Genomic DNA, 27,174 nt, shown 5'->3' on the forward strand with positions numbered 1-27,174 from the left:
CCATTCAGACTAAAGGCTGACAGAAAGAAACAGAGCAAAACAGAGCAAAAGAGCCTGAGAGAGATCTGTCTTCCACCTTCCAGAAGCTTTTCAGTTCTGTGGGCCTAGAAGTGATATAAATCGCTCCTCTTTCTGTAGAAGTAGTCCATCATCATGAGTGCCTCCAAATGACCCAGGTGTCACTGCAGAAGAGAGGCACTCTCCTGTGCAGCACCTCGGGGGGGCTGGTCCTCACCCCTGCTCCTCAACCAGCTCCGCATATCATTAACCAGAATAGAAGACAGCCATGTTTACAATTGTGGGCCTCCCATAGTCTCATTAAAGGGCACAGGGATGTTACTTCCCAGAAGACTCCTAAGGTCACTTCCAATTGAAGAGGTTAGTAGAAATACTACTCCCCATTCTGGATCAAAACCAGGGGCCAGCCATTGTCGTCCAGAGTCTCTGGCACATGGGTGCTCCCCTGGCCAGCAGAGCCCAAGCAGGAGGCCCTGCTGCCTTTCCTTCAGAGTTCCAGTTTCCCCTGACGCAGGCTGGTTTTCTCTCCATTCCTTAGGAACTCTGTGATCACCAGCAAATTACTCAACCTCCCTGAATTCCCAACACCCTTCTCTGTGAAATGGAGGTGACAGTGTCTACCCTCATAGGGTTGTGTAGAGAGTAACCTGAAGTCTTGCAGGCCAAGTGCACACCACAGGGACCAGGCACCAAGTTGGGGGCGGAGACATTAGTTGCTGGTTCCCTCTTTCCATCTTTTCCCCTAACCTCTCAGAACATGAAGAAAGTGATTGACCAGGAGTGGTATAACCAAAGAGCTAAATCCTGAGAAAATTCTAAAAGGACTTCCTCCAATAAGATACATGGTCCATGGAGGTGTGAATCTTTACCATCCCTTTAACAGCAGAGTCCCTCTGGAGTTTTCATCTCTCAGACTTGTCCACACTGAGCCTCCATAAATTCATTAGTTACCCTGCCTATCTAACTTATATGCAGAGTACATCATGAGAAATGCTGGGCTGGATGGAGCACAAGCTGGAATCAAGATTGCCAGGAGAAATATCAATAACCTCAGATATGCAGATGACACCACCCTTATGGCAGAAAGTGAAGAAGAACTAAAGAGCCTCTGGATGAAAGTGAAACAGGAGAGTGAAAAAGTTGGCTTAAAGCTTAACATTCAGAAAACTAAGATCATGGCATCCAGCCCCATCACTTCATGGCAAGTAGATGGTGAAACAGTGGAAACAGTGACAGACTTTATTTTGGGGGGCTCAGGCAACGGCAACCCACTCCAGTACTCTTGCCTGGAAAATCCCATGGATGGAGGAGCCTCGTAGGCTGCAGTCCATGGGGTCATGAAGAGTCGGACATGACTGAGAGACTTCACTTTCACTTTTCACTTTCATGCATTGGAGAAGGAGATGGCAACCCACTCCAGTGTTCTTGCCTGGAGAATCCCAGGGATGGCAGAGCCTGGTGGGCTGCCATCTGTGGGGTCGCACAGAGTAGGACATGACTGAAGCAACTTAGCAGCAGCAGCAAAATCACTGCAGATGGTGACTGCAGCCATAAAATTAAGACGCTTACTCCTTGGAAGGAAAGTTATGACGAACATAGACAGCATATTCAAAAGCAGAGACATTACTTTGCCAACAAAGGTCCGTCTAGTCAAGGCTATGGTTTTTCCAGTAGTCATGTATGGATGTGAGAATTGGACAGAGATCTTGGTTTGTTTACTGTAGTGTTTCTTGTTCTTTAATCACTGAAGATAGCAAAATACTGTTCTCGCCATGACTCATGGGGCATAATCACCTCCTTCCTGGATTTCTGGCCACTGAGGCTTTATCATGAAAGAAGTACAAAGCTATCATACTTCAGTCACTTTCATTTGGGCTTTATTAAAAGAGCTACTAAGTAAAATCCTACTTGATTATCTCAATTTTACAAAATCACAAAAACAGAATCCCACCTAATACTCCAGAAGAGGAGAGAATTTTCAGGACAGAAAGAGAGAATGAAAGTCTCTGGATTGATAGTTCTCCCTGCTGGAGTTCACTCCTCCTGGAAACACAAAATCACTTTAGGATTCTTGTGTTAAGCTTTCATAGGCTTCTATTAGGGATAAACATAGCGATAGGCACATACTAATCTTTAAAAACAATAAGAATAAGTATTATTAATGTCTAATCCTGTTAATGTTTCTCTAGAGCCTCTGAAAATCCAATCCCCCTGTTTTATTCCACTCACTTCTATTTGTTATCAGCCTTTCTTAAGCTAAGCAAACAGTCCATAAAGCAATTAAAGCATGACTCCGGTGAAAAACACTGTGGAAGAAATGAGACACTGTGACACTTTTTCCCCTTGATATTTCTATTTCCTGCAATAGGAGAAGAGAGAAGGAGCATAAAAGATTTGCTGCAAGCCTGTCATGAGTTAGGTGATTAACAATAGCAGCAACTGATATTAAGTGCCTCCTATATGTCAGGCACTGTGCTGGCCATGTTGGCAATCCTGAGAGCCCAAAGGGAAAGTTGGGTTTCCCAACATTTCCTCTGGAGGAAGGTTCTGCTGCACTTTACCCAAAGCATCTTGAAACCCCACTGTCGTAAAGTGGAGGCAAGTGGGCAATGAGAAGAAGCTGCCCTTGGAGTGAGCCCCATGACTTACCAGCTTCCCAGGCTGCAGGAGGAACCCTTCAAAAATCAATTATAGTGAATTTAAGAAGCATCTCCTATGCACCTATAACATGTCAGACACTGTACCAGGCTCCAGGGAAACAGGCATAAACACCACCTACCTCTGAATATAGCACGTGGGGTAGAGTTGTTGCCTTAAGTGTGTGCAAGCTAACAGCAAAGAAAGTTTCATCTGCAAACAAACTTCAGAGGAAGCTGGGCTGGTGCGAGGGATGACAGACTGAGAGTCCATGGGCCTGACTCTATCACCACTTGGTTATTCCACAGGCCAGGGGAAGTTAGGGACCTGACATCTGCTTCTCTTACAGGCAAATGTCTTGAAATAATTTGAGAGACACCAGAAAGCGTCCTAATGTCCTTTGCTGCCTCCCACACGACACCTGCTGTCACACTTTTCAATTGTGTATTTTTCGGGCCCTCAGCATTCATTGAGAGACCCATATTAACATGACAGAGCCCCCGGGGGCGGAAGGATCAACCAAACAATGAATTTTACCAAACCACCTATTCAGTGCCAAACACAAGGAACAAGAAAAAAAATCTCGACCTTCTAGATGTTTATATATTAAAGAAAGGCTTATAATGAGATGATTCTAACTTAATGGTGACATATTACACTCATAGAAGCATTTACTTCTCCAGTCAATAAAAATATATCAAAATTTGCTTTGTTCCAGGCACTGTACTAAGTGTCAGAGATGGAATATAATGGTGAATATGATAGCATTCCTGCTATCACGGAGCTTATGTTCTCATCATCATGAAGAAGAAAGGTTTTTTTTTATGTGAAAAAAATTTTATAATCTCATATAAAATTCAGATAGTGTTATGGTGTCCTCAAAAACAATGACAGTTAGGAACAACTTTGGATAAGGGGAAGTCCCATCAAAGTACAGACACTGTAGCTGAGAACTAAATGATGGAAAGGAACTAGATACAAATTCCAGGCAGAGGGGTGAACAAGAGCCACAAACTCCAGGAGGCAAAGGTCTCAGCATTCTCAAAGAACAGAGATAAGGCCAGTATGGGAGGAGTTGAGCCTGCCAGGTAAGAGAGCAAAGCAATGGGCACAATAATACAGATGCCGTCCGCTCACATAAGGCCCTGCATATGGTGGCAACAGTTGGGTTTTATCCTAACTGCCATGGAAAGTCACTGAAGGATTTTCATCAGGGAAGTGACCCAACGTGACCCATGTTTTTTCAAGATCATTTTGTGGATAAAAGATTATTGGAGCATGAGGACGAAAGCACAGTAGCTAATTTCAAGGCTCATGTTTCAGTCCAACAAGAAATGATGATGGTCAGAGCACAGCAGACACAAATGGCTGTGAACAGATTTAGAATTTATTTTGGTGCGAGAACCTACTGGACTTGTTAATAGACTGGATATGGGGGCACGGGGGGAAAAGAAGCAAAAGACGGATAATTTGTAGGCAACTAGGTGGATAAATTTCAGAACATGGATATCATCTGCCTGTTTATGATGATACCAGTCACAGCTCTTGAAAAGAACACTACAGGGAAAGAGAAAAGAGTGACTTGCTTGAGGATTAATTTGGGGACACTCAGTGTTTAGCGTTTGAGCAGAGGAGGAGCTAGCTGGCAAAGGCCAGTGGGGAGGGAAAGCAGGTGAGTGTGATGCTGAGGGTGCTAAAGAAGACAGAGGCATGGGCAAGAGAACAGTTACCTGAATCAGCTGTGGTATAAGCTTAATGAAGACAGAGAAGGACCATTGGATTTGGTTGCTCTGAAGGTCATGGGTAATTTTGACCTCCTAGGCTTAATGAAGGAATGGATGAAAAGCCCCAAGACACATCCACACAGTGACCACCCAGCCTACCTGAACTCCTGTAGCTGAGGACTAGATGATGAAAAGGATGATGAAAAGCCATCTTTGACTGTCCAGAAAAACCACACTCTATGGACTTGCAGAACTGGGTTTGCACCTTGGCTCTTCCACTTACTACCCATACTTAGCAACCCTTTCTGGGCATTAGTTGTATCTTATATAAAATGGGAATAATTGCATCTTATGGCAATGTCACATGTGTTTCGGGATGTCATATGTAAAAGTATTCGGCTCTAGAAAGCGCTGGGTGCTCAAGAGGTGGTAATGATTATTCTTAACGTAATTTTCTCTCTTATGTTGCTTGTTTAGTGCATTCTAGGCAGGCAAGCTCCCTTCATCTCTGTGTAACTGGCACCTCTGCTTGACAAATCCATGCACAGAATCACTGTGCCTAACACAGTACCTAACATGAACTACAAGCTCAATTAAATGTTTGTGATAATGGCAACTGAATCAGAAATATTTGCAGCATATCCACAGAAACCCTTAGAAAATTAAAGCAGGGAGAAAAATGATCAGATCTTTTTCTACAAGGACACCCAGGGTGTCTCAGATTCATGGAGGGCTAAAATTAGGTTCCTTTTCCCATTACTAAAGAGCAGAATGCCTTTCTTAAAATTTACCCAGGAGTTAATCATTGAGCATTTCCTACTATAGATATCACCACTCTCTAAAGAGGAAATGTCACTCAGAAAATCAGACGTTCAGATAATTCAAAGTTTTACTGAATTTTACTAATGGACATTTGATTGTCATATCTAGGTACTCACTACAAATCAGAAAATCAAATCTTACTTTTAAAACTGAAAACTACTGCTCCTGAAACCTTAAAGAGAAGTCTTAAGTTTCTTCCAGCACTTGTTAATTTCATTCCATAACACCTGTTTTAGACCATCTTCTTTTAATATTTTTTAATTTATCCGTTGGCTGTGCCATGAGGCATGCACAGTTGTTTAGCGCATTCTAGGCAGGCAAGCTCCCCTCATCTCTGTGTAACTGGCACCTCTGCTTGAGGTGCCAGTTAGTTCCCTGACCAGGGATCAAACCTGTGCCCCCTGCATTGGAAGCAGAGTTTTAACCACTGGACAACCAGGGAAGTCGATTCCATCTCCTTTTTATTTCTTTTTATTGGTATACAGTTGCCTTATAGTGTTGTGTTAGTTTCTACTGTACAGCAAAGTGGGTCAGCTATATGTATACACATATATCCCCTCTTCCTTGGACTTCCTTCCCATTTAGATCACCACAGAGCACTGAGTAGAGTTCCCTGAGCTATACAGAGACCGCCTTCTTTTTATGTACGTATTTTAAAATGTTTATTTATCTGTTTATTCGTGGCCGTGCTGGATCTTCAGTGCTGTGGGCTTTCTCCAGTTATGGCATGGGCTTTGGAGCACAGGCTCGGTAGCTGTGGTACACAACAACGAGGGGCTTAGCGGCCCCTCGGCTTGCGGAATCTTCCTGGCCCAGGGATCAAACCCCTGTTCCCAGCATTGGCAGGCAGGTTCTTAACCACTGGACCACCAGGGAAGTCCCCACCCCCTTTTTTAAAAAGAACCTAAGAGACATGTTCTTCCCCAGCTCTTCTCATTACAAAGTTTCATCTTCACCACCACAGTGAGGAGTCAGTTCAGTTCAGTTCAGTTCAGTCGCTCAGTCGTGTCCAACTCTTTGTGACCCCATGAACCATAGCACATCAGGCCAGTGAGGATAAATGGAAAGAAATCAGACTTCATGCCAGAAAAATCCTTTCAAATCAAGACAGTCACATTTCCTATGCATTAGAGTAAATCAATCTGTCTCTAAGCTTAGTTTCCTCATCTGCGAAATGAGGATCATAACACTTAGCTTACAGGGTTATTTTTAAAACTAAAAGATAAAATATGCAGGTGTCATTTATAAATTATAAAACACCATCAAAATGTCATCTACAAATAATACTCATCTATAAGATGGATCGTTCATTCTTCAATGAATAATTATGGATCATTGCCATGTGGCAGACATTTTGCTAGGCTGTAATGACACACACCAATATATCACGGGCCCTGAGGAGCTTAGATTCCAGAGAGGAAGAACCATGCTCTGGGTGGAGAGAAGCATGCTCTGGGGTGGCTGTAGGTGCTAGGGAGCACATAGGACACTCAGACTCGGGTGTGGAAAGTCAGGGGCTTCAGAGGACTTCCTGGGGAGGTGCTGTCTCATTACAGATCCTAAAGCAAGACATCAAACTCTGGTCACTCCTTTGTGAGGTGGGCCACACACGCCACAGTCCTGGGCTCCCAGCCAGCTCAGAGGTGTCATGGCCTCTTAAGGCAGAGTTTCTCATCCTCAGAGCCACTGATATTTTAGGCTGGATCATTCTGTTTGGCGGGTGCTGTCCTGCGCATATCATAGAGCATTCAGCAGCATCCCTGACATCTATCTACTAGAACGCCAGTACCACCCCCTACCCTCTGCTCGGACAGCCATTTTAACTGCCAAATGGCCCCTGAAGGGCAAGATTGTCAACAGTTCAAAAATATGTCAACAGTTCAAAAATACTGCCTTAGGCCATAGGAAACCAGCACAGGTGATTCTAGAAGGAACGCGGTTCTTATAATTGGTGCTTAGACATACTAGTTAGTGCTCAACAAATATTAATGAATGAATGAATGGAACGAATGAACCACTTAGAGTCCCTTTGACCTATTCTTTTTGGGTCTCATGCAGAAGAGCTCTGAGCTAGTCATTACGTTCTAAGGTGACCGAGTGAGAGTTAACAATAACTCCACATCCGTTTATATGGCACTCTGTGCAGGCTATATAAGCTGGGTCAAGTTGTTCAAACTCCCTGAGTCTGTCGGGCTCTTCAGTTCCTAAATGGGGACATTAATCCTATCTTGCAAGGTCGTTGGAAGAATTACATGAGATAATTGATGTAAAAATAAAGCATTAGGGGTCCAGGAACTCACTCCTTCGGTGCAATTGGCAAGAGGATGCCATCTCAGCAGGATGCCCTCTCAGCTCCTGCCACTAAGCTTTACTAAGGACCAAAGTAGTTTGAGCATAGGCTTTTTGTTGTCGTGAATGTGGAGAATGTGGAGCACTGCACCAGGAACTGACACATCGGCTATCCAATTCATCACTCACAAGCAACCAGGTTAGTCAAGAGGCCCAGGGAATTCCCTGGTGGTCCAGCGGCTGGGACTCCACACTTCCATTGCAGAGGGCCCAGGTTCAGTCCCTGGTGGGGGAAACAAGATCCCACGTGCTGCATGGCATGGCCAAAAAATAAAAATAAAAAATCAAGAGGCCCAGAGAGTTATGACTTGCACAGCAAAATTGTACCTCCCTGAATTCAAAAGGCACTAGGGCTGGCCAGCCTGCTCACCACCACCAATTCCATCACACGTCGGCTTTGTTCAGGTTGAGATTTTTTGGAAAATGCTTTGCATATTCTGTGTTCTGTAGTCTCTTATAGACATACATGACCAGATCTGGAAATTTCTCCTGAAAATACTGGGAAGGCTCTCCAATTTTTGACTTCATCCTGAAATGAAACAGAAATATTTTGATATGCCTGCCCCAAACTCTGCATCCTCCCTTTTACAGCAGATGGCCCTGGAGATTCTTTTTGCTCCCCTGGTGTCTATAGCAGAATAAATAAAGACTTTGGAATCTGACAGAGCAAGATTCATCTCCTGACTGTTCGTCTAACAGTAAATTTCGGCAACTTAAGTTTTTTTGCACCTCAGTTTTATTATCCATAAAATGGAGATAATACAGTTCTACAATCTCTTATCTACAATGCTGAAATCCAAAAGAGCCCTGAAAACTGCAGACTTTGGGTGAGTCTGCAACTGAGGTTTTTGGGAGCAAAAGCTAACTGAATTAACATGGGGCTACACCTACAATGTACATTTGTTTTACCCAGCCACCGAGTCTCCTGTGTCCCTTCTCATTAGAGTCACTCGCCTTCTGTTCAAGCAGGCTCAACAAAAACTGAAAACGAAGACAAGAACCTGATGGGAATGTCCATCATTGACTATAAGACCCTTGTGGTGGGCCTTTCCCAAACAGAAGGGAGGAATGACTTTCCCTTCATCAAAATAAGTTTTCTTCTTTCCATCCAATAGCAGATGTAAACTTAGAACCTGAATTTTTAAATTATTCTCGTCTCATATATGACTTATAAAAGCGAAAACAGTTCTTACTCTATATTCTTTTGTTCATTAATGTGCTCTCCCAAATTCCGGATGAACTTCAGCAGGTCACCTACAGTGTTCTGATAGGTATAAATTTTTTTTTTTTTATAAAACACATTCATTTTTTCCATCACAGATTTGTCAACCTAAAAAAAAAAATTACACAAAAATGTGGTAACAATACAAAATAAATCCTGATAGAATGTTAACACAAAAAGGCAGAATACAAATTTGACTATAGGCCAAAATTACTACTAATTAATAAAGGCAAATTAATAGAAAAGAATGGAAGTAAACACGGTGCACCATAGTGCTAATTGTGGGTGTATTTGGATGTGGGACCATAGATAACTTTAAATTTGTGTATCTATTTTCCAAGAGAATTATTTTCATAGACATTAACTACAGTAAAACACGGTTTAGGAAATCGTTGGCTACTACATGAGGAAACTGGCTCATTATACTATACAGTACTGCTTTCCTGCAGCCACCTTTCTAAATTCAAACCTGATTACATTGCCTCTTTAAGGAGGGTTGTCCTGACTGAGACCAGGCCTTGCAGCCATTGCCGTAGTGAGTGTGGCTGTTCTTTGTTTTGTTTGTAGTTATGGTTCCAAAGGTTACATGTTTCTCCTTGTTCCTAGGTGTCCCAGGACAGCTGCTCTCATATTAGTAATGCCTTCTTCTTTGTGCTCTCACTTTTTTTTTCATTTATTTTTCTATTTTTTAATTGGAGGATGATTGCTTTATAATATTGTGTTAGTTTCTGCCATATAGCAACATGAATCAGCCATAAGTATATACATATGTCCCCTCCTTCTTGAACCTCCCTCCCATCTCCACCCCTTCCGACCCCTCTAGGTTGTCACAGAGCACCTGGTTGGAGCTCCCTGCATCATACAGCAAATTTCCACTGGCTATTTGTGCTCACACTCTTTGTAGATAGTTTTGATATTTAGAAATAGTTTGGAGTAAGAGAATAAGATGCAACAACCATGAAGCCAGAGGGTCCCTTAGGAAGAGTAACTGGTGACTAGAAGGCTGCCTGGGTGGTACCATCAGTTCCTTGCAGAACTTACTGGGCAGCCGGAAAGACAGATTAAGCCAGCAATTACGAGTGTGACATGTGGTCTTGAGGCAGACAAGGGAAGGAAAGCAAAATGAGACCCAGAAACGAGGAGGTATGGGAGAAGCAGAGCCCTATATCAAGCCCAAGATTTGAAAGATGTTGGTCCCACTCAAAGACGGGAGTTATGGATTTTCCCATAATGCTCTGCTTACGTCTCAGGGGTACTCAGCATGTATCCCACAGCCATCCCTTCTGTAGGTGTCTCAGCCCCACTTGGATGCTATACTCTGTTTTGTATATCCATGACCTCATGTGGTCCTAACACATACTTGTATTTGACAGATGTCTTCTAATTAATAATAGTGAAAGTTCTGATGGTGCCAATTAGACTGAATGAGTGATTAATTATTATGCTCCACCATAAGTACATGTGTGCTAAGTTGCTTCAGTCATGTCTGACTCTGTACGACCCTATGGACGGTAGCCTGCCAGGCTCCTCTGTCCATGGGATTCTCCAGGCAAGAATATTGAAGTGGGTTGCCATGCCTTCCTTCAGAGGATCTTCCCAACCCAGGGATCAAATCCACGTCCCTTGTTTCTCCTGCATTGGCAGGCGGGTTCTTTACTATTAGTGCCACCTGGGAAGCCCATGTTCCACTATATTGAGTTCAAGTTGGGTGGACCTTCTCTGGAAGAGAAGGAATTTGAAAGATGATTGTTTTTTGTTTCTCTGTTTTCTCATCCAGAAAGTAGGTGTGAGTGTGTGGATGCTCAATGCTGGGCTGTTCACCGGCATCAGAGGTAGCCAGGCTCCCTGGATGGAAATGCCCCTGTGGAAGTACCTCCCTTGGACTAAACTCTATTTAATCAGCTGCTCATGTCACAGTGGAAATAGACCTCACTCGGAAAATAAGGCCTGAGAGAAAGAGTCACAGAAGAGGAAAAGGCTTTTGGGCTGTGACAAGTCCATCCTAAAGAGGAGCCTAGATGAGTATCTCAGGAGGACCTCGCCTAGAGCAGAGACCCAGAAGAGCTGAGGGGGTCTGGGATGAGAGGAGGGCAAGGAAAAGCCCTCTTACCCCTTGACTGAACCAGGCTCATAGTATAAAAAAATTAGGAAAACCAACATAACACACGACACAGATTCTTATTCCTGGAATAACTCCCAGACCATAGGAGTTGTTCATACCTTTTTTGTCCACTGGGAAAAACTTGGAAGTTCAGATGTTTCAGGTTGCAGAAGCTGGAGGATCTTGCCATTAGTATTTCGTGTTTTGATGTCAGATTCGTTTCCCACATCCCGGAGGGTCCGGTAGCGGCTAAGAATGACAGAATGATCATGATCATTCCACCCTTCCCACTTTTCCCAGAAAGAGAAAACTATTAGATTTTGGCATTTGATAAGAGTAATACAAGCATGTTTCTAAACAATCTGCACAATAGGAAAGCTCTCGCTGTCTCTTTTTTGCCCAAATCATTTTTCTATTCTTCAGTGGAGAAAATCAGATCCAGAGAAGTTAAGTCACTCCTCCGATGACATCCTCCCAGGAAATTCCAAGCTGAGAGAAAAGCCTGGGTCTGCTGATTCCCAGCCTGACTCCTGCCCACCTCACCATGATGGTTAATTTCATCTGTTAATTTCACCAACCACACACACAGCACTCAGATTAAATATTACTCGGTGTGTCTGTGGGGATGTTTCCAGAGATTAGCATTTGAACCAGTGAAGCAGACAGCCCTTCCCAGTGCGAGTGGGCATCATCCAATCTATGGGTGGCCTGAACAGAATGAAAGGGGAAATTTGCCCCCTCCCTGCTGATCACTTTGGCTGGGACATAGTTCTACTCCTTCCCTCAGTTCTCCAAGTTCTCAGGCCTTCGGACCTTTACTAGAATCTGCATCCTCAGCTCTTCTGGTTCCCATGTTTTTGAATTCAGACTAAATTATACAACTGACTTTCCTGGATCACCAGCTTCAAGAGGGCAGATGGTGGAACTTCTCAGCCCCAGTATTGCATGAGGCATTTCCTTATTTTGTATATATATTGGGTTGGTTGAAAAGTTCTTTGCGGTTCTTCTGTAGTAACATCTTATGGAAAAACTCAAATAAACTTTTTGGCCAACCCAATATAAAGAGCCCTGACTAATACACTCACCATCTCCATCCTAGAGGCCTGTAATATACACTGTTTTCCTTACCTCTCCCAACTCCAAAAGAAGGGATGAGCCAGCAGGCCATTCAGATAGCCCTTCACATTGTCCCCAGGGACTAACAGATGCTGAATGAGGTCCCGAGTTTCCTCATCTGGAGAACGCTCAATCAACTCTTCAGTTCTTAGATCCTTCAGCATCTCAAAAGAAATGCTTCCCTTGTTTACCACATACAGGACCAGCAATCCCAGGGCCTGCACAGAAGCCATGAGTGAATGAAAGTCATTCAGTCATTTCTGACTCTTTGCAACCCCATGCACTGTAGCCCACCAGGCTCCTCTGTCCATGGGATTCTCCAGGAAAGAATACTGGAGTGGGTTGCCATTCCCTTCTCCAGGGGATCTTCCCCACCCAGGGATCAAACCCAGGTCTCCTGCATTGTAGGCAGATTCTTTACTATCTAAGCCACCAGGGAAGCCCATAAATCAAGTCAAAAGTGCTTATGAATTAGCACTCTATTTGGGGAACTTTGGAGGGTGGGGCACAGGCTATGAGCAAATGGAAAATGGGTAGAATCTCAAGGAGCCCACAGGTTGGGTATGGGCTTGGGCATGGATAACTCTTCAAGAAAGTGTAGTTTAGGTTTATAAGGAGCAAAAGATAATCCCAGGCCAGAGCTGTCAGAGCAGACTGTGTAGAGGAAGAGGAATTTGAGCTAGACCTCAAAGTACAGATAGAATTTTTAGATAAACCAGGGAAAGGGAGAGGGTTTTAAACAAGGGGAGGGTGTTGCTCAGAGTCTGGCTAGGAACAGGGACTTTGGGTTGGGCCTGTGTCAGGCAGGACATTAAAGAGCCAGACCAGGTCCAGAAGAACACAGTGAACACCCCAGGAGTCAGGACACAGCAGGGAAGAAAGACTAGGGAGGAGACCAGCACAGGAACTTCTGCATTAAGAAAGACACCAGTCAGGGAAGGAGCTCAAAGCTGGAGCCACTGAGCCAGAAAGGCCAGGCATGGATGGAGAACTCTTACCAATTGGGTTGGAAGTTCAGCACCCTGGAGAACTCCAGGGGCCAGCTGCCCTAATGGCTCAGAGTCTATCCAGGAGCTGTGGTCTACAGAGGCTATATGTCTCCTGCTTTGTCTCCTCTCTGGGGAAACAGTTATTTAGGATCTTAACCTGTGGGACCAAATATAGTCTCTTTTGAGCTGGGGATCAATCCCATCATTCCCATGTGCTTCAGAGGGCCTTAGTATCTGGCCCTCCTAGGAGTTTAGCACATGCATTTGAATAGAGTGGGAAAAGAAATCTCATTTACTTTGTCTTCAGGCAGCAAATACCTCCTACAGGAATTGTGGAATTATTCTGGAGAAATCTCCTGGAGGTAATTCCTCAAGAAATGTGGCATGCTCAATGTATTTGCTATTTAGCCTGTGAGGGTAAAGAGACATCCAAAGAGATACAGAAACGGTCACAGCAAGGACCAACTCCACACCCACCCAGAGAGATGCTGTTGTCTGCAAGGGAGTGAGGGCCATCATACCAGGGAAATGCCTTGAAACTTCTTTCTTTCCTAGGCAAAATAGGAATGTCCTTTAATCAGCCACAGGAAGTAAGATAATGAACGAATAAGGAAGTAGAGAGATGGAAAAGAAAACTGTTTCTAGAAATTACCTCTAGATCTCTCTTGATTTCCTGTGGATCTCCAGTCCACTTGATGCTTTGATCAAAATCTGCCAGGCAAGCACCATTCTTGGAATCTAAAGGAGAGTTTGTGGAGATGCATTGAAATTGCTTATTCTTGGGCGGGATGTATGGAGAGGGTAACATGGAAACTTACATTACCATATGTAAAATAGATAGCCAATGGGAATTTGCTGTATGACTCAGGGAACTCAAACTGGGGCTCTGTAACAACCTAGAGGGTGGAAGGTGGGTGGGAGGTTCAAAAGGGAAGGGACATGTATACTGTGGCTGATTCTTGTTGATGTTTGGCAGAAACAAACACAATACTGTAAAGCAATTATCCTTCAATTAAAAATATATAAATACATTTTTAAAAAAGAAAATCCTCAATCCCCATGTTAGAATTAGTTTACATAAATCTGTAACTCAATGTACAATCCATCATCGCTGAGGAAGACAATGATGAGCTCATATCTGCCTTGTTTACTTTTCAAAACAGTCATGTGCACTGAGTTCTTTGACCTACTGGTATCTGCCAAGAGCAAGATTTACATTTTACTCATCCCAAGCCATGGGTTGGGGAAGCATGAGGATAAGTATAGCCAGCTCCCCCTTCATGCAATTCCTGGGGTCAAAGAGCACAGATTTGTAAAGAAGCTGCTGGCAGGAGTTAAGGTTACGTCCTATAGCTGAAGAAAAACTGGACCTTAGAGCCAAAGGGTCCAAATCCAACACCACCTTAGCATAGCATTCCACCAAATCAAGCCCACTCGCCACTACCCACTATGACATTGTCATCTGTGACCACGAGTCAACCACGTGCTTCTAATGAGTCGTTGCCTCCCTCCCCGCTTCAGCATCTTCCTCCCTTGAAGGAAGCCACTGAGTCCTCAGAAACAGGGATAAGAGAGGTGGGGAACAGAGTGAAAGGTGATTTGTCCTCAAAGAGGTGGCTTAAAGGAGTCTGAGAAGGAAGGCTGGGTAACCGCAGATACCAGCCCGTGCAACTGTGTACTCAGAGCCCTTTCGTTATGAATTTGGACCTCAGCATTGTAGGGAAATCCAGAGTCTAACAAAAAGGAACCCATCAAATTGTTCAACAAATGTCTCATGAGAGAAAAAATGATGGCAAGGAAGGAGAACACAGTCCTTGCTCTACAGAGTGTAGAGTCTCTGGGCAAGGAGACCAATAGTAAAGGGATAAATACATGGCTAAACATTAATTGCAGTTTTGAAAATGCTAGCCAAAAGTTCAGGATGCCCTAAAAGTGTACCATGAGAAGAGCTACATGGCTGCATAGAGAGGGGGAAGTTTTATTTAAGGAAGAGATGCCCAGGGAATTTCCTGGAGACCCAGTGGTTAGGACCCCACACTTCCAGTGTAAGGGGCATGGGTTCAATCCCTGGTCAGGAAACTAAGATCCCACAAGCCTCAGGGTGAGGCCAAAAAAAAAAAAAAAAAGGAAGAGATGCCTAGAGAGAAAAGATCAGTAGAAATTGGATAGGTGAGTGGAATGGGGAAGAAAGGGAAGAGAGAATTCCAGATAGGAATGCATGGAGAATAAGGAGCAGACGGGGTCCACATCATAAATCATAGACTGTTTTCAATTATTTCAATAATTCCCTTCACTTATTTAAGCCACTTGGTGTTTTCTGCTACAGAAATTTGAAAGTGTTTAATGAACACTTCACATCTCTTCTAGCATTTGATTTTTTTTTCCCATGAAAAGTGAAAGTGTTAGTCACTCAGTCCTGTCTGACTCTGTGATCCCATGGATTGTAGCCCATCAAGGCTCCTCTGTCCATGGGGTTTTCCAGGCAAAAATACTGGAGTGGGGTGTCATTTCCTTCTCCAGGGGATTCTTCCCAATACAGCAATTGAACCCATGTCTCCTGCATCACAGGCAGTTTCTTTACCATCTGAGCCCAATTTTTTATTTTTAGTTTCAACAGACATTGTTAAAGTGCTATAAAGATTTTAAAGCTTACGCCCAGTTTCTGTATACAGCATCAAGAGGGACTTTGGCCCTGTTGACACCTGACTTTGCAGCAGTGGAACTTGTTTCACACTTCTGGCCTCCAGAACCATGGGAGGTTAAATTCCTATTGTTTTAAGGCACCAAGTTTGTGACAATTTCTTTCCACAGCCATGGGAAAGTTATACACTTGGTTATAGTTAGGTTTCTTTGGGTAAAAATTCTCCTGTTTCATGCCTCTCTTTCATGGTATTGAGAGGGTAACAGGCAGGAGGGTCAGGGGTTTCCAAACGGAGGAAATAGGCTGCAAGCGTCAGACATTTTTTATCTCTCTAAGTGGCAGGAGGAAACAAACTACAAATGTTAAGATTTTTTTCCCCTTCTCTATACAAATTTTAAAACAGGTTTCTCTTAAAATTCTGTGTTGCCATGATGACATGTAACTCCACCTGAACTTCAGTTCAGTTCAGTTCAATTCAGTCGCTCAGTCGTGTCCGACTCTTTGAGACCCCATGGACTGCAGCACCTTCCCTCTCACTTTTCACTTTCATGCATTGGAGAAGGAAATGGCAACCCACTCCAGTGTTCTTGCCCGGAGAATCCCAGGGACGGGCGAGCCTGGTGGGCTGCGTCTATGGGGTCACACAGAGTCGGACACGACTCTTAGTAGCAGCAGCAGCATATCCATTGAGCCGGTGATGCCATCCAACCATCTCATCCTCTGTCGTCCCCTTCTCCTCCCACCTTCAATCTTTCCCAACATCAGGGACTTTTCAAATGAGTCAGTTCTTCGCATCAGGTGGCCAAAGTATTGGAGCTTCAGCTTCAGCATTTTAGAGGAACTAAAAAGCCTCTTGATGAAGGTGAAAGTGGAGAGTGAAAAAGTTGGCTTAAAGCTCAACATTCAGAAAACGAAGATCATGGCTTCTGGTCCCATCACTTCATGGGAAATAGATGGGGAAACAATGGAAACAGTGTCAGACTTTATTTTTCTGGGCTCCAAAATCACTGCAGATGGTGACTGCAGCCATGAAATTAAAAGATGCTTACTCCTTGGAAGGAAAGTTATGACCAACCTAGATAGCATATTCAAAAGCAGAGACATTACTTTGCCAACAAAGGTCCATCTAGTCAAGGCTATGGTTTTTCCTGTGGTCATGTATGGATGTGAAAGTTGGACTGTGAAGAAGGCTGAGCACTGAAAAATTGATGCTTTTGAACTGTGGTGTTGGAGAAGACTCTTGAGAGTCCCTTGGACTGCAAGGAGATCCAACCAGTCCATTCTGAAGGAGATCAGTCCTGGGATTTCTTTGGAAGGAATGATGCTAAAGCTGAAACTCTAGCACTTTGGCCACCTCATGCGAAGAGTTGACTCATTGGAAAAGACTTTGATGCTGGGAGGGATTGGGGACAAGAGGAGAAGGGGACGACAGAGGATGAGATGGCTGGATGGCATCACTGACTCGATGGACATGAGTCTGAGTGAACTCCAGGAGTTGGTGATGGACAGGGAGGCCTGGCGTGCTGCGATTCATGGGGTCACAAAGAGTCGGACACGACTGAGCGACTGATCTGATCTGATCTGAGCTTCAGCATCAGTCCATCTAATGAATATTCAGGACTGATTTCCTTCGGGATGGACCGGTTGGCTCTCCTTGCAGTCCAAGGGACTCTCAAGAGTCTTCTCCAACACCACAGTTCAAAAGTATCAATTCTTCAGTGCTCAGCTTTCTTTATAGTCCAACTCTCACATCCATATATGACCACTGGAAAAACCATAGCCTTGACTAGACGGATCTTTGTTGGCAAAATAATGTCTCTGCTTTTTAAAATGCTGTCTAGGTTGGTCATAACTTTTCTTCCAAGGAGCAAGTGCCTTTTAATTTCATGGCTGCAGTCACCATCTGCAGTGATTTTGGAGCCCAGAAAAATAAAGTCAGCCACTGTTTCCACTGTTTCCCCATCTATTTGCTATGAAGTGATGGGACCAGATGCCATGATTTTAGTTTTCTGAATATTGAGCTTTAAGCCAACTTCTTCATTCTCCTCTTTCACTTTCATCAAGAGGCTCTTTAGTTCTTCTTCACTTTCTGCCATAAGGGTGGTGTCATTTGCATATCTGAGGTTATTGATATTTCTCCTGGCAATCTTGATTCCAGCTTGTGCTTCATCCAGCCCAGCATTTCTGAACTTAACTTTTCTCAAACCTTGACCTAACCCATGCATTTTTCTTATGGAAACATTTGTCTTAAGCTATGTTAATGAACTATGTATTTACCCTAGACTCTGTCTTCAAGTCAGTTCCGCCTAAGACTCAGAACCCACTTGACAAAACAGTATGTTTTACTCATACATTGTTCCCCTAATCTATGTTAATGAAACTCTATATTTACTTGGAAACCTGCCTTTCTTCAAGATTCATGTCAATTGTTTTATAACCCGGGATGACTCACCTGATGCCAACGTTATCTCAAAATGTGTGTTGTGGGTGAGGGGCCTGGTGCCAGTCTCTGAGTTTTGAGACATTTCCTTTCTCTAATTAGCAGAATTCTAGTAGCTATATAAAATCTGGCTAAAGACTAGCAGGGGGGCACTCCTTCTGCCCCCTGCTGATCTCTATGTCAGAAGCTTTCTCTATCTCTTATACTTTAATAAAGCTTTATTACACAAAAGCTCTGAGTGATCAAGCCTTGTCACTGGCCCTGGATTGAATTCTTCTCCTCTGGAGGCCAAGAATCCTGGCGTCTTTCGTGGTTCAGCAACAACCTTTCAGTATCAGCAACTCTTATAACTTTTTTTTTTTTTTTGCCACATTGTGTGGCATGTGGGATTTTAGTTCCCCAACCAGGAATGGAACCCAGGGCCCCTGCATTGGAAGCAGGGAGTCCCAACCACTAGAACCACCAGGGAAGTCTACCAGCAACTCTTAGGTGATTTTTGACTGTATGTTTTACATTGCAGTTGAAACTCCCTGACATCCTGTGAGTTGCTTCTGTTAATGCCATCCAACACAGAGGAGGGATGAGAGCACTGTCAGATCTTCTGCTTTGCTTTTTTTTCAGTGAAGCTCTGGGGTAAGTGGGCCATGCCACTTAATAGTTGCTTTGGCAGATAGCCTGTGTGTATAACAGCTCTTTGTTTCTCTCTTTTTTTTTCTGAATTCTTATGAGTTTTTTAATTTATTGTTAATTGGAAGATAATTGCTTTACACTATTGTGTTGGCTTCTGCCATAAAACAATGTGAATCAGTCATAAGTATACCTATATCCCTTCCTCTTGAATCTTATCCCATCTGCCCCTCTAGCTTGTCACAGAGCACTGTGTTGAGCTCCCTGTGTTATACAGAAACTTCCCATTAGCTATCTATTTTATTCATGGTAATGTTATGTGCTACTCTCTCAATTCGTCCCACCCTCTCCCTGCCACCCACCCCCCACCCCCCACCCCTCACTTCAAACAATAAATGCTGAAGAGCATGTGGAGGAAAGGGAATCCTCTTGCACTGTTGGTGGGAATGTAAATTGATACACCAACAATGGAGAACAGTATGGAGATTCCTTTAAAAACTAGAAATAAAACTACCATATAACCCATTAATCCCACTACAGGACACATACCCTGAGGAAACAATAACTGAAAAAGACACATATACCCCAAAGTTCATCACAGCACTATTTACAGTAGCTTGGACATGGAAGCAACCTAATGTCCACCGACAGATGAATGGATAAAGAAGTTGTGGTACATATATATGTAATATATGGAATATTTCCCAGCCATATAAAGGAACATATTTGAGTGTTTCTCTTAAAATCATCAGTGACTCAATGTCTCAAGCAGTCCCCTTGTCTGCAGGCAAAAAGGCCTGTTATAGATGCTTGGTCCCTAGGGGAGAGGGGAAGCCCAGGGTTTGATCTTCCTAATTTCTACTGAGGTAGCAATCTGCCTGCTCTCTGGTCCTTGGTTCTCTCATTTCTGGCTTCCATCACTTTTGAGTGGTGCTTTTCTGTACTCTTCCCACTTTCATGAGGGATGTTTTTCTGTGGCTTTCTGACTTTGTCCTGGGCTCCTATGCTATTCTTCAATCCCATCCTATCTATGTTTAGTCTCTCCAAGATTCCTCAAGGATTTTGTCCTCTAAGAATTCTTTTTTTAATGTTGATTTTAATTACAAATTCACTTAAAAATATTTTCCCATTATTTGAAGAATTTAATACAGGGAAGAGTCTGAAGTATGTGCTAGGTTCACCACCTTGATGCAGAAATATAATCGATTCTTTATTGTTCACGCTTAGGTATGGAAGAAATGGTGCTAGAAATTTTGAAGAATAGGTAGTCAGAGATTATTTTTCTTTAGAACATGATGTGTGACCCTTTCGCATCAAGATCGGCAGGTAGAATTGGGAAGGTCCTCACCCCTGAATGAACCTCAAAGACTCTCTCACCAGGTAGAGTTGTACATACTTCTGGCCCTTGTCCATCTCCTCAGCAAAGCTGCTTAAAACCAGGAAGGAATGGCATGAGCACATGTCCTCAAACTAAAGCCAGATCTTATGTGTACCCATTTCTCTCTTCCAGTACCTTATATACTGCTCTCTGCCTCTAAATGCCCATACCTTCTTTTTGCCCTGGTCCCTTACACCAAGTTTAAACTAGTGAATATCTGTAGGTTAGGTATCCACTTCCGCCTTAGCCCTCTAGACAAGTACCTGGCCTTTAGTGGGCACATACCATGTACAGGTGACTTGTCCATTTGACACACGGCACTTAGACTTTGTAACAACCTTATGAAGGAGGTATTATCAGTCCCAAGTGAGGAAACCAACACTCACAGAATTAAGCAACTTGCTTGAGGTTACAAAACTACAAAGTGGTGGGACTAGGCTGCAAGGCTCCCTAAACCTGGCTGAAGCTGAGGATCTTTCTAAATTATTATTTATGTTTGGCTGCACTGGGTCTTCATTGCTGCAAGATGGCTTTCTCTAGCTGTGGACAGCAGCAGTTACTCCCTAGTTTTGGTTCATGGGCTTCTCGTTTCGGTGACTTCTCCTGCTGTGGAGTACAGGCTCTTGAGTAAGGGCTTCAGTAGTTGTGGCACATGGGTGTAGTTGCCTGGCGACATGTGGAATCTTCCCGGACCAGGGATCGAACATGTGTCCCTGCATTGGCAGGCGGGTTCTCAACCACTGGACCACCAAGGAAGGCCAAGCCGAGGCTCTTACTTCTGCACTACCTTGTCTCCTGGGACTTTATACTCAGCTCTGCTTGTTTCCTTGAACATTGCTTTAGTGTATGGTCTTGGTTTACAAGAGTGCACACTGACTTGTTCAGCCTGCTTGCAGTGTGTTTCATTTGTGTCACATCTTATCCTGGATCCCAAGTTTGACCTCAGTTTTGCCGCTAAGTTTCACAGTAACTGAGCACACACACAACATTCACCGTTAGCTGCCACCTTGTCTGAAGGAACACACTTTCCAGATTCTACTACTTGCAGACTATTCTAAGAATTCGAACTTGGAGTTGGCTCCATCCAAGACCCACATTCATAATTGTATTTGCCAAGGGCAGCATAAGCTTAGCCTGGTATTCCATGAGCTTCCTTCACCTCCACACGGAATAATACAGGTTCTACCTGGTAGCAGGAGAAACCGCACTGTATCTATGGATTTGCTACATTCATCCTCAAATTGAACAATTCACACTGACTCTAGTTCTTTCCTATTCTGCCATGAAAAGCTGTTCCTCTGATAAATAAAGACCCTACATTTCTGGAGAAGACTGGGGACTCACCTATTAAGATGTTCTGCGGTTGCAGATCCTGATGAGTGTATCCAGACAGGTGTAGTTCCTCAACAGCCTTAAACAGAGATGAGAGGATGTTGCGGGCAAATTCATCTTCCTTGTTTTGCACAGCCTCTCCTCTGCGGTCGGCCAAGTGCTTCTCCAGCGTGTGCTCACACAGGGCAAGGCACACATACAGACAGGCCCCGTCGCTCTCACTGCCATAGAATGTCACCACCTGACTGTTGGCTCGGCTGCTCTGCAAACAAGAGACTTCATTTTGTCCCCGTGTGCTGCCTTTAGGGAACCGCTTCACAGCTACCTCTTGTTCCTCATATAACCCCAGGTAGATGCCCCCTTGGGAAGTGTCAGCGATTTTATATTCTTCATCAATAAAGATCTTGAGTTTGCCTATCATAGGGCGGTATATCCTGTGAAGATGTTTCAGGGCCTCCCCCCAACGTGAGCTCTGAGGCTTCCAGGCTTTAGCAGGAAGGCAAACGTCTTCTACGGCTCCATGCTGGCGAAGGAACTTTGCAAGGTCAGGGTCATAATTGCGCTTCGCTATTGCAATGAGGTCCCCGCATTTTGTGCTGGCTCCTTTGCGACACAGCAACTGGGCAATTTCCTTCAGCTTGAGCTCGACAGCAAGCAGCAGTGCTGTTTTACCCTCGCTGTCTGTGTCATTAATCTCTATAGCTGTTTGTTCCAGAAGCATCTGCACCAGATCCAGGTTCTTCTTTTCCACTGCCAAGATCAGCGGCGTCTTCCTTCCTTCCCCCCTCACATTGACATCAACCTTATAGTCCAGCAGAAGGCGAGTAATGGCTTTCACCTTCTCATCATCAGAGTTCAGAAGAGCATAGATCAAAGCATTTCTGCCCCTATTGTCCCGGGCATTGACATCTGCCCCCATCTCATGAAGGAGGATCTCTACGACATCTACATGCCCTCTTCTAGCAGCATCCATGAGAGCAGTGGCCCCTCCTTTCTTGACCCTCTCTTGATCCTCCACTGTCTTTCTGTGCAAATTCACCTCTGCTCCGTTGTTATACAGGAACCTTAAGGCTTCGACTTTGCCATACACAGCAGCTTCCATGAAAGCTGTGAAGCCATTAACATCGCACTCATTGACATCTGTTACTTTAGGAAGTAATAGTTTGAGCAACTTCACGTTTCCCACAATCCCAGCAATGATGAAGGGAGTGGCCCCATTCTTCTTCCGCAGACAAGGCTCAGCACCATGACTAAGCAGAAGATCCACAATGTCTTCTCTATCAACTTGTACTGCATTATGCAAAGGTGACCAGCCCCATTCTTCCTGGAAATTGACATCAGCCCCTCTTTCTAGCAATTGCTGGACCAACTCAATGTTTTCATCTTTAACAGCTTTAATCAACAAATGACTGTCTCCCGTTGAAGCCTTCCCATTACTAGAGGGTGTGGGTCTTTCCTGAGGGTTGTTATGGCTCTCAGTCTCCATGATGGTATATACCACTGGCTACAATTTTCTTGCCTTCTCTTTGAGAAAATGAAAACTTATCTTCTTGGGATTTGATCAAAGAGACATGGAACTGTTAGAAACTCCTGTCAGGGGAAATAGGAATTGTCTGGCTACAGACCACCAGTATGAGGAGGCACAATACTCTTGCAGTCTTCTGACTTTTCACCTGGAGATGAGAGAGGTAATTTGTAGTGTTACAAGAGTGAGAAAACATTTGAATTAGAGAAATTAACTTTACTAGCAATGTTTTCAAAATACATTTATTATAGAATTTTTTATTATTGAATATTATAAATATATATCTTTTCATACTGTTCATGGGGTTCAGTCCTGAATATTCATTGGAAGGACTGATGCTGAAGCTGAAGCTCCAATACTTTGGCCACATGATGTGAAGAGCTGACTCATTGGAAAAGACCCTGATGTTGGGAAAGATTGAGGGCAGGAGGAGAAGGGGGCAACAGAGGATGAGATGGTTAGACAGCATCACCGACTCAATGGACATGAATTTGAGCAAGCTCGGGAGACAATGAATGACAGAGGAGCCTGATGTGCTGCAGTCCAGGGTGTCACAAAAAGTCAGCCACAACTTAGCAACTGAACAGCAACAACAACATAAATATATGTAAATTGTAAACAAGAAAAGTATTACTCTATTCTCCCACTGCTTAGAAACAGGCATAGTTAATATTTTAGTATTAGTCTATAATGTATTTAGTCTATACATTATTTTTAAAAATAGTTGGACTCATGATCTGTAACTTTGTATTTGGCTTCCTTTCATTTAACATCTTAATTAGAAATAATGTCCTATGTTATTACAAAGTATTTTTAAAATATTTTAATGTCTGCAATAGACCATCAGAGAGGTGTTTCAGTTCCCTACTACTGAGAAGATTTTTAAAGTAACTTTTAAACAAGAGTTTCAAAATTCGATTTTTTTTTCACAATTCTAAATAATGTTGCAGCAGCAAATTTAGCTTATTTTATCTTGTTATGAAATTAAAAGACGCTTACTCCTTGGAAGAAAAGTTATGACCAACCTAGATAGCATATTCAAAAGCAGAGACATTACTTTGCCAACAAAGGTCTGTTTAGTCAAGGCTATGGTTTTTCCAGTGGTCCTGTATAGATGTGAGAGTTGGACTATGAAGAAAGCTGAGCGCCGAAGAATTGATGCTTTTGAACTGTGGTGTTGGAGAAGACTCTTGAGAGTCCCTTGGACTGCAAGGAGATCCAACCAGTCCATTCTAAAGGAGATCAGCCTTGGGTGTTCTTTGGAAGAAATGATGCTAAAGCTGAAACTCCAATACTTTGGCCACCTCATGGGAAGAGTTGACTCATTGGAAAAGACTCTGATGCTGGGAGGGATTGGGGGCAGGAGCAAAAGGGGACGATAGAGGATGAGATGACTGAATGGCATCACCGACTCGATGGACGTGAGTTTGAGTGAACTCCAGGAGATGGTGATGGACAGGGAGGCCTGGCGTGCTGCGATTCATGGGGTGGCAAAGAGTCAGACACAACTGAGCAACTGAACTGAACTGAACTGATCTTGTTTTCTTATGATAGATCTTATAATAGATTTCTTACAATTGATTTCAAAGAACTGAATGACCAAAGGCTATGATTGTTTTTAAGATTCTCAACCTATATTAATACATTTTTTTCCAATGCCATATAAACACACTCTTATTAGAAATAAATGGCCTCTTTAAAAAACCAGAACCCTTGTTTAATAAGAAAATATGTGTTTTTCATCAATCTGCATTTCTGGTTAAGCATGCTCAGTCCATTCCTGGCTCTTTGCAAGTGCAAAAGTGTGCACTCCTATTCAAAGTAGTGTAGAGTAAGCAGAAGTCCCCAAACTTTTGGGCACCAGGGACCAGTCTTGTGGAAGACAATTTTTCCACGGACTGGGGGTGGGGAAGGGGTGGGTTTGGAGATGATTCAGAACATAACATTTATTGTGCACTTTATTTCTATTATTATTACATCAGCTCCAACTCAAGTCATCTGGCATCAGATCCCAGAGGGTGGGGACTCCTGGAGTAGGGGAAAGAACTCGAACTCCCACCTCTGCAAGATCTAAGTTTGGCCCCTGGTTGTGTAACTCTGCTGCTGCTGCGTCACTTCAGTCGTGTCCGACTCTGTGCGACCCCATAGACAGCAGCCCACCAGACTCCCCCGTCCCTGGGATTCTCCAGGCAAGAACACTGGAGTGGGTTGCCATTTCCTTCTCCAATGCATGAAAGTGAAAAGCGAAGTCGCTCAGTCATGTCCGACTCTTAGCGACCCCATGGACTGCAGCCTACCAGGCTCCTCCACCCATGGGATTTTCCAGGCAAGAGTACTGGAGTGGGTTGCCATTGTGTAACTCTAGACTCTTCCTAATTGTGTAACCTTAGATTATTGAGTCTGAATTTTTTGTTTCCTCAAATAGGGACGACAAAAAATACAGTCCCCCATATAAAGTGCACTGAAGTAGGGAGAAGGTAAAATATAGGCCTTCAATAAATGGTAGAGCTAATTACATCACTTTATGAAAAGAAGAAAAAAAAAACTTTAACACACCCTGTTCTTCCCACCCAGTGCTTTACATGCTACACAAATAGGGAACCTATGAGGGGTCAATTTAGCCCAGCTGCCCTCCATCGGCGGAGAAGGCAATGGCACCCCACTCCAGTTCTCTTGCCTGGAAAATCCCATGGACAGAGGAGCCTGGTAGGCTGCAGTCCATGGGGTCGCTAAGAGTCGGACACGACTGAAGTGACTTAGCAGCAGCAGCCCTCCATCAGATCTGAGCAATTTAGATACAATTCAGACAGCAGAGGGCAGCAAACTTACCTGAATGTTTATAACTGCTTCTGCTGCAAAAATCACAAAGCAACCATTTTTCAGCAGTCCCACCTGCCTGACAGTCTCAAAGCCTCTATCCTCAGAGAACTAACCAAATGTGCAGCGGAAGCACAGTCACCCAGCAATGAACTCTTTGGATCAAATGTTTGTGTAAACAACTTTAGCGACAATGAATGTGAGGTGGGCTGGAAAAGATCAAGGAAAGAAAGAAGCTCAAAGAAACCTGGAGGATTCAGGGTTTGTTCAAACTTCTTTTCTTCTCTGCTCCTTTATTTATTCCAGGCGGTCCCTTCAACTGCTAACTTCAAAGTAATACAATCATTTAAGAACACCACACCTTAGACTAATTTATGAGGAAATGCAAAAAAAAAAAAAAAAAAAAAAGATAGTAGTAAGACTCCACGGCCTGTAGCCAGCCCACCAGGCTTCTCTGTCTGTGGAATTTTCCAGGCAAGAGTACTGGGTTGCCATTTCCTGCTCCAGGGAATAATAATAATAACAATAATAAAAGAACTCCGAGTAAAATATCAGAGTAGAAAATAAAAACAGCTCAACAAAAGCCCTGCGAAAGGAGAGTCCTGCTTTCAGTTTCATTTTCCCCACATGACCAGAGGAGCCTGATAAACAGAGACGCCTTGAAGAAATAATGTGTGGATTATGACAGAACCCTGGAAATCTCAGAAGGGCTTAGGTGCAAAGGGTCCCCTGGGACTGGCCGGCTGGCTCCGTGTGCTCCTTCCTCTCCCCCAGTTCCACACCCACTTCACTTCCAGTCCCCACAGCCCGAGGAATCCTTCAAAGAAAACACCTTCTCAAGCTTTCCCAGCTCTCCTCCTTCTGCGTATCCTACCTTCTAAACGTAAATGCCTCGTCCTCAGTCATTCCTCGGACGGCATCTAACCGTCAAATACTGTTGGCGGCAGGAAAACAGCCCCTCCTGGAAACTGAGCTCGCGGGGCGGAGCCCAGAGAGTGACAGGAAAAGGAGGGAACGCTGACCACGCCCACACTCGGCAGCGGTGGCCTGAGCTAGTAGCATCTTCGGGCTTCCCTGGCGGCTCAAACAGTAAAGAATCTGCCTGCAATGTAGGAGACCTGGGTTCGATCCCTGGGTTGGGAAGATCCCCTGGAGGAAGAAATGGCAACCCACTCCAGCATCCTTGCCTGCAGAATCCCATAAAGGAGCCCGGGGCGGGGAGGGGGCAGGGAGGCCGTATGCATCCTGCCGCTAGGCCTGCGGCCTTTCAGGTCACAGCATCCAGTTCCATCCCGACCATGTTGTTCCAAATCCCGTATCTTCTTAAGGGAAATGAACGGTAAATAAACATTTATTAAGCACTGACTGGGTCCCCGGCACTTTGTTCATTGCTTCACAAGAGATATGTACCCAGTCAACCCCTAACAATACTGCTG

At 43.9% G+C, this 27,174-nt stretch overlaps 1 protein-coding gene across 2 annotated transcripts; it reads right to left on the reverse strand.

Moving 5' to 3' along the window:
* Window positions 1–3,667: 3,667 nt before the first annotated feature.
* Window positions 3,668–26,733, reverse strand: RNASEL (ribonuclease L). 2 transcript variants are annotated; one of them, XM_055582877.1, is made up of 7 exons: window positions 26,613–26,733; window positions 21,409–23,069; window positions 13,631–13,716; window positions 12,002–12,207; window positions 10,993–11,122; window positions 8,744–8,880; window positions 3,668–8,079 (listed from the first exon to the last, which is right to left on the reverse strand). In XM_055582877.1, exons 2-7 carry the CDS (start codon window positions 22,880–22,882, stop codon window positions 7,935–7,937), a joined length of 2,178 nt encoding a protein of 725 aa, XP_055438852.1. In that variant the 5' UTR covers window positions 22,883–23,069; window positions 26,613–26,733; the 3' UTR covers window positions 3,668–7,934. The 2 variants fall into 2 exon arrangements, with proteins under 2 accessions (XP_055438852.1, XP_055438853.1); XM_055582878.1 differs by lacking the exon at window positions 26,613–26,733 and adding an exon at window positions 25,751–26,086.
* Between the last annotated feature and the right edge of the window lie 441 nt (window positions 26,734–27,174).

The sequence above is a fragment of the Bubalus kerabau genome, chromosome 5 (assembly GCF_029407905.1).
Source record: "Bubalus kerabau isolate K-KA32 ecotype Philippines breed swamp buffalo chromosome 5, PCC_UOA_SB_1v2, whole genome shotgun sequence".
Taxonomy (NCBI): domain Eukaryota; kingdom Metazoa; phylum Chordata; class Mammalia; order Artiodactyla; family Bovidae; genus Bubalus; species Bubalus kerabau.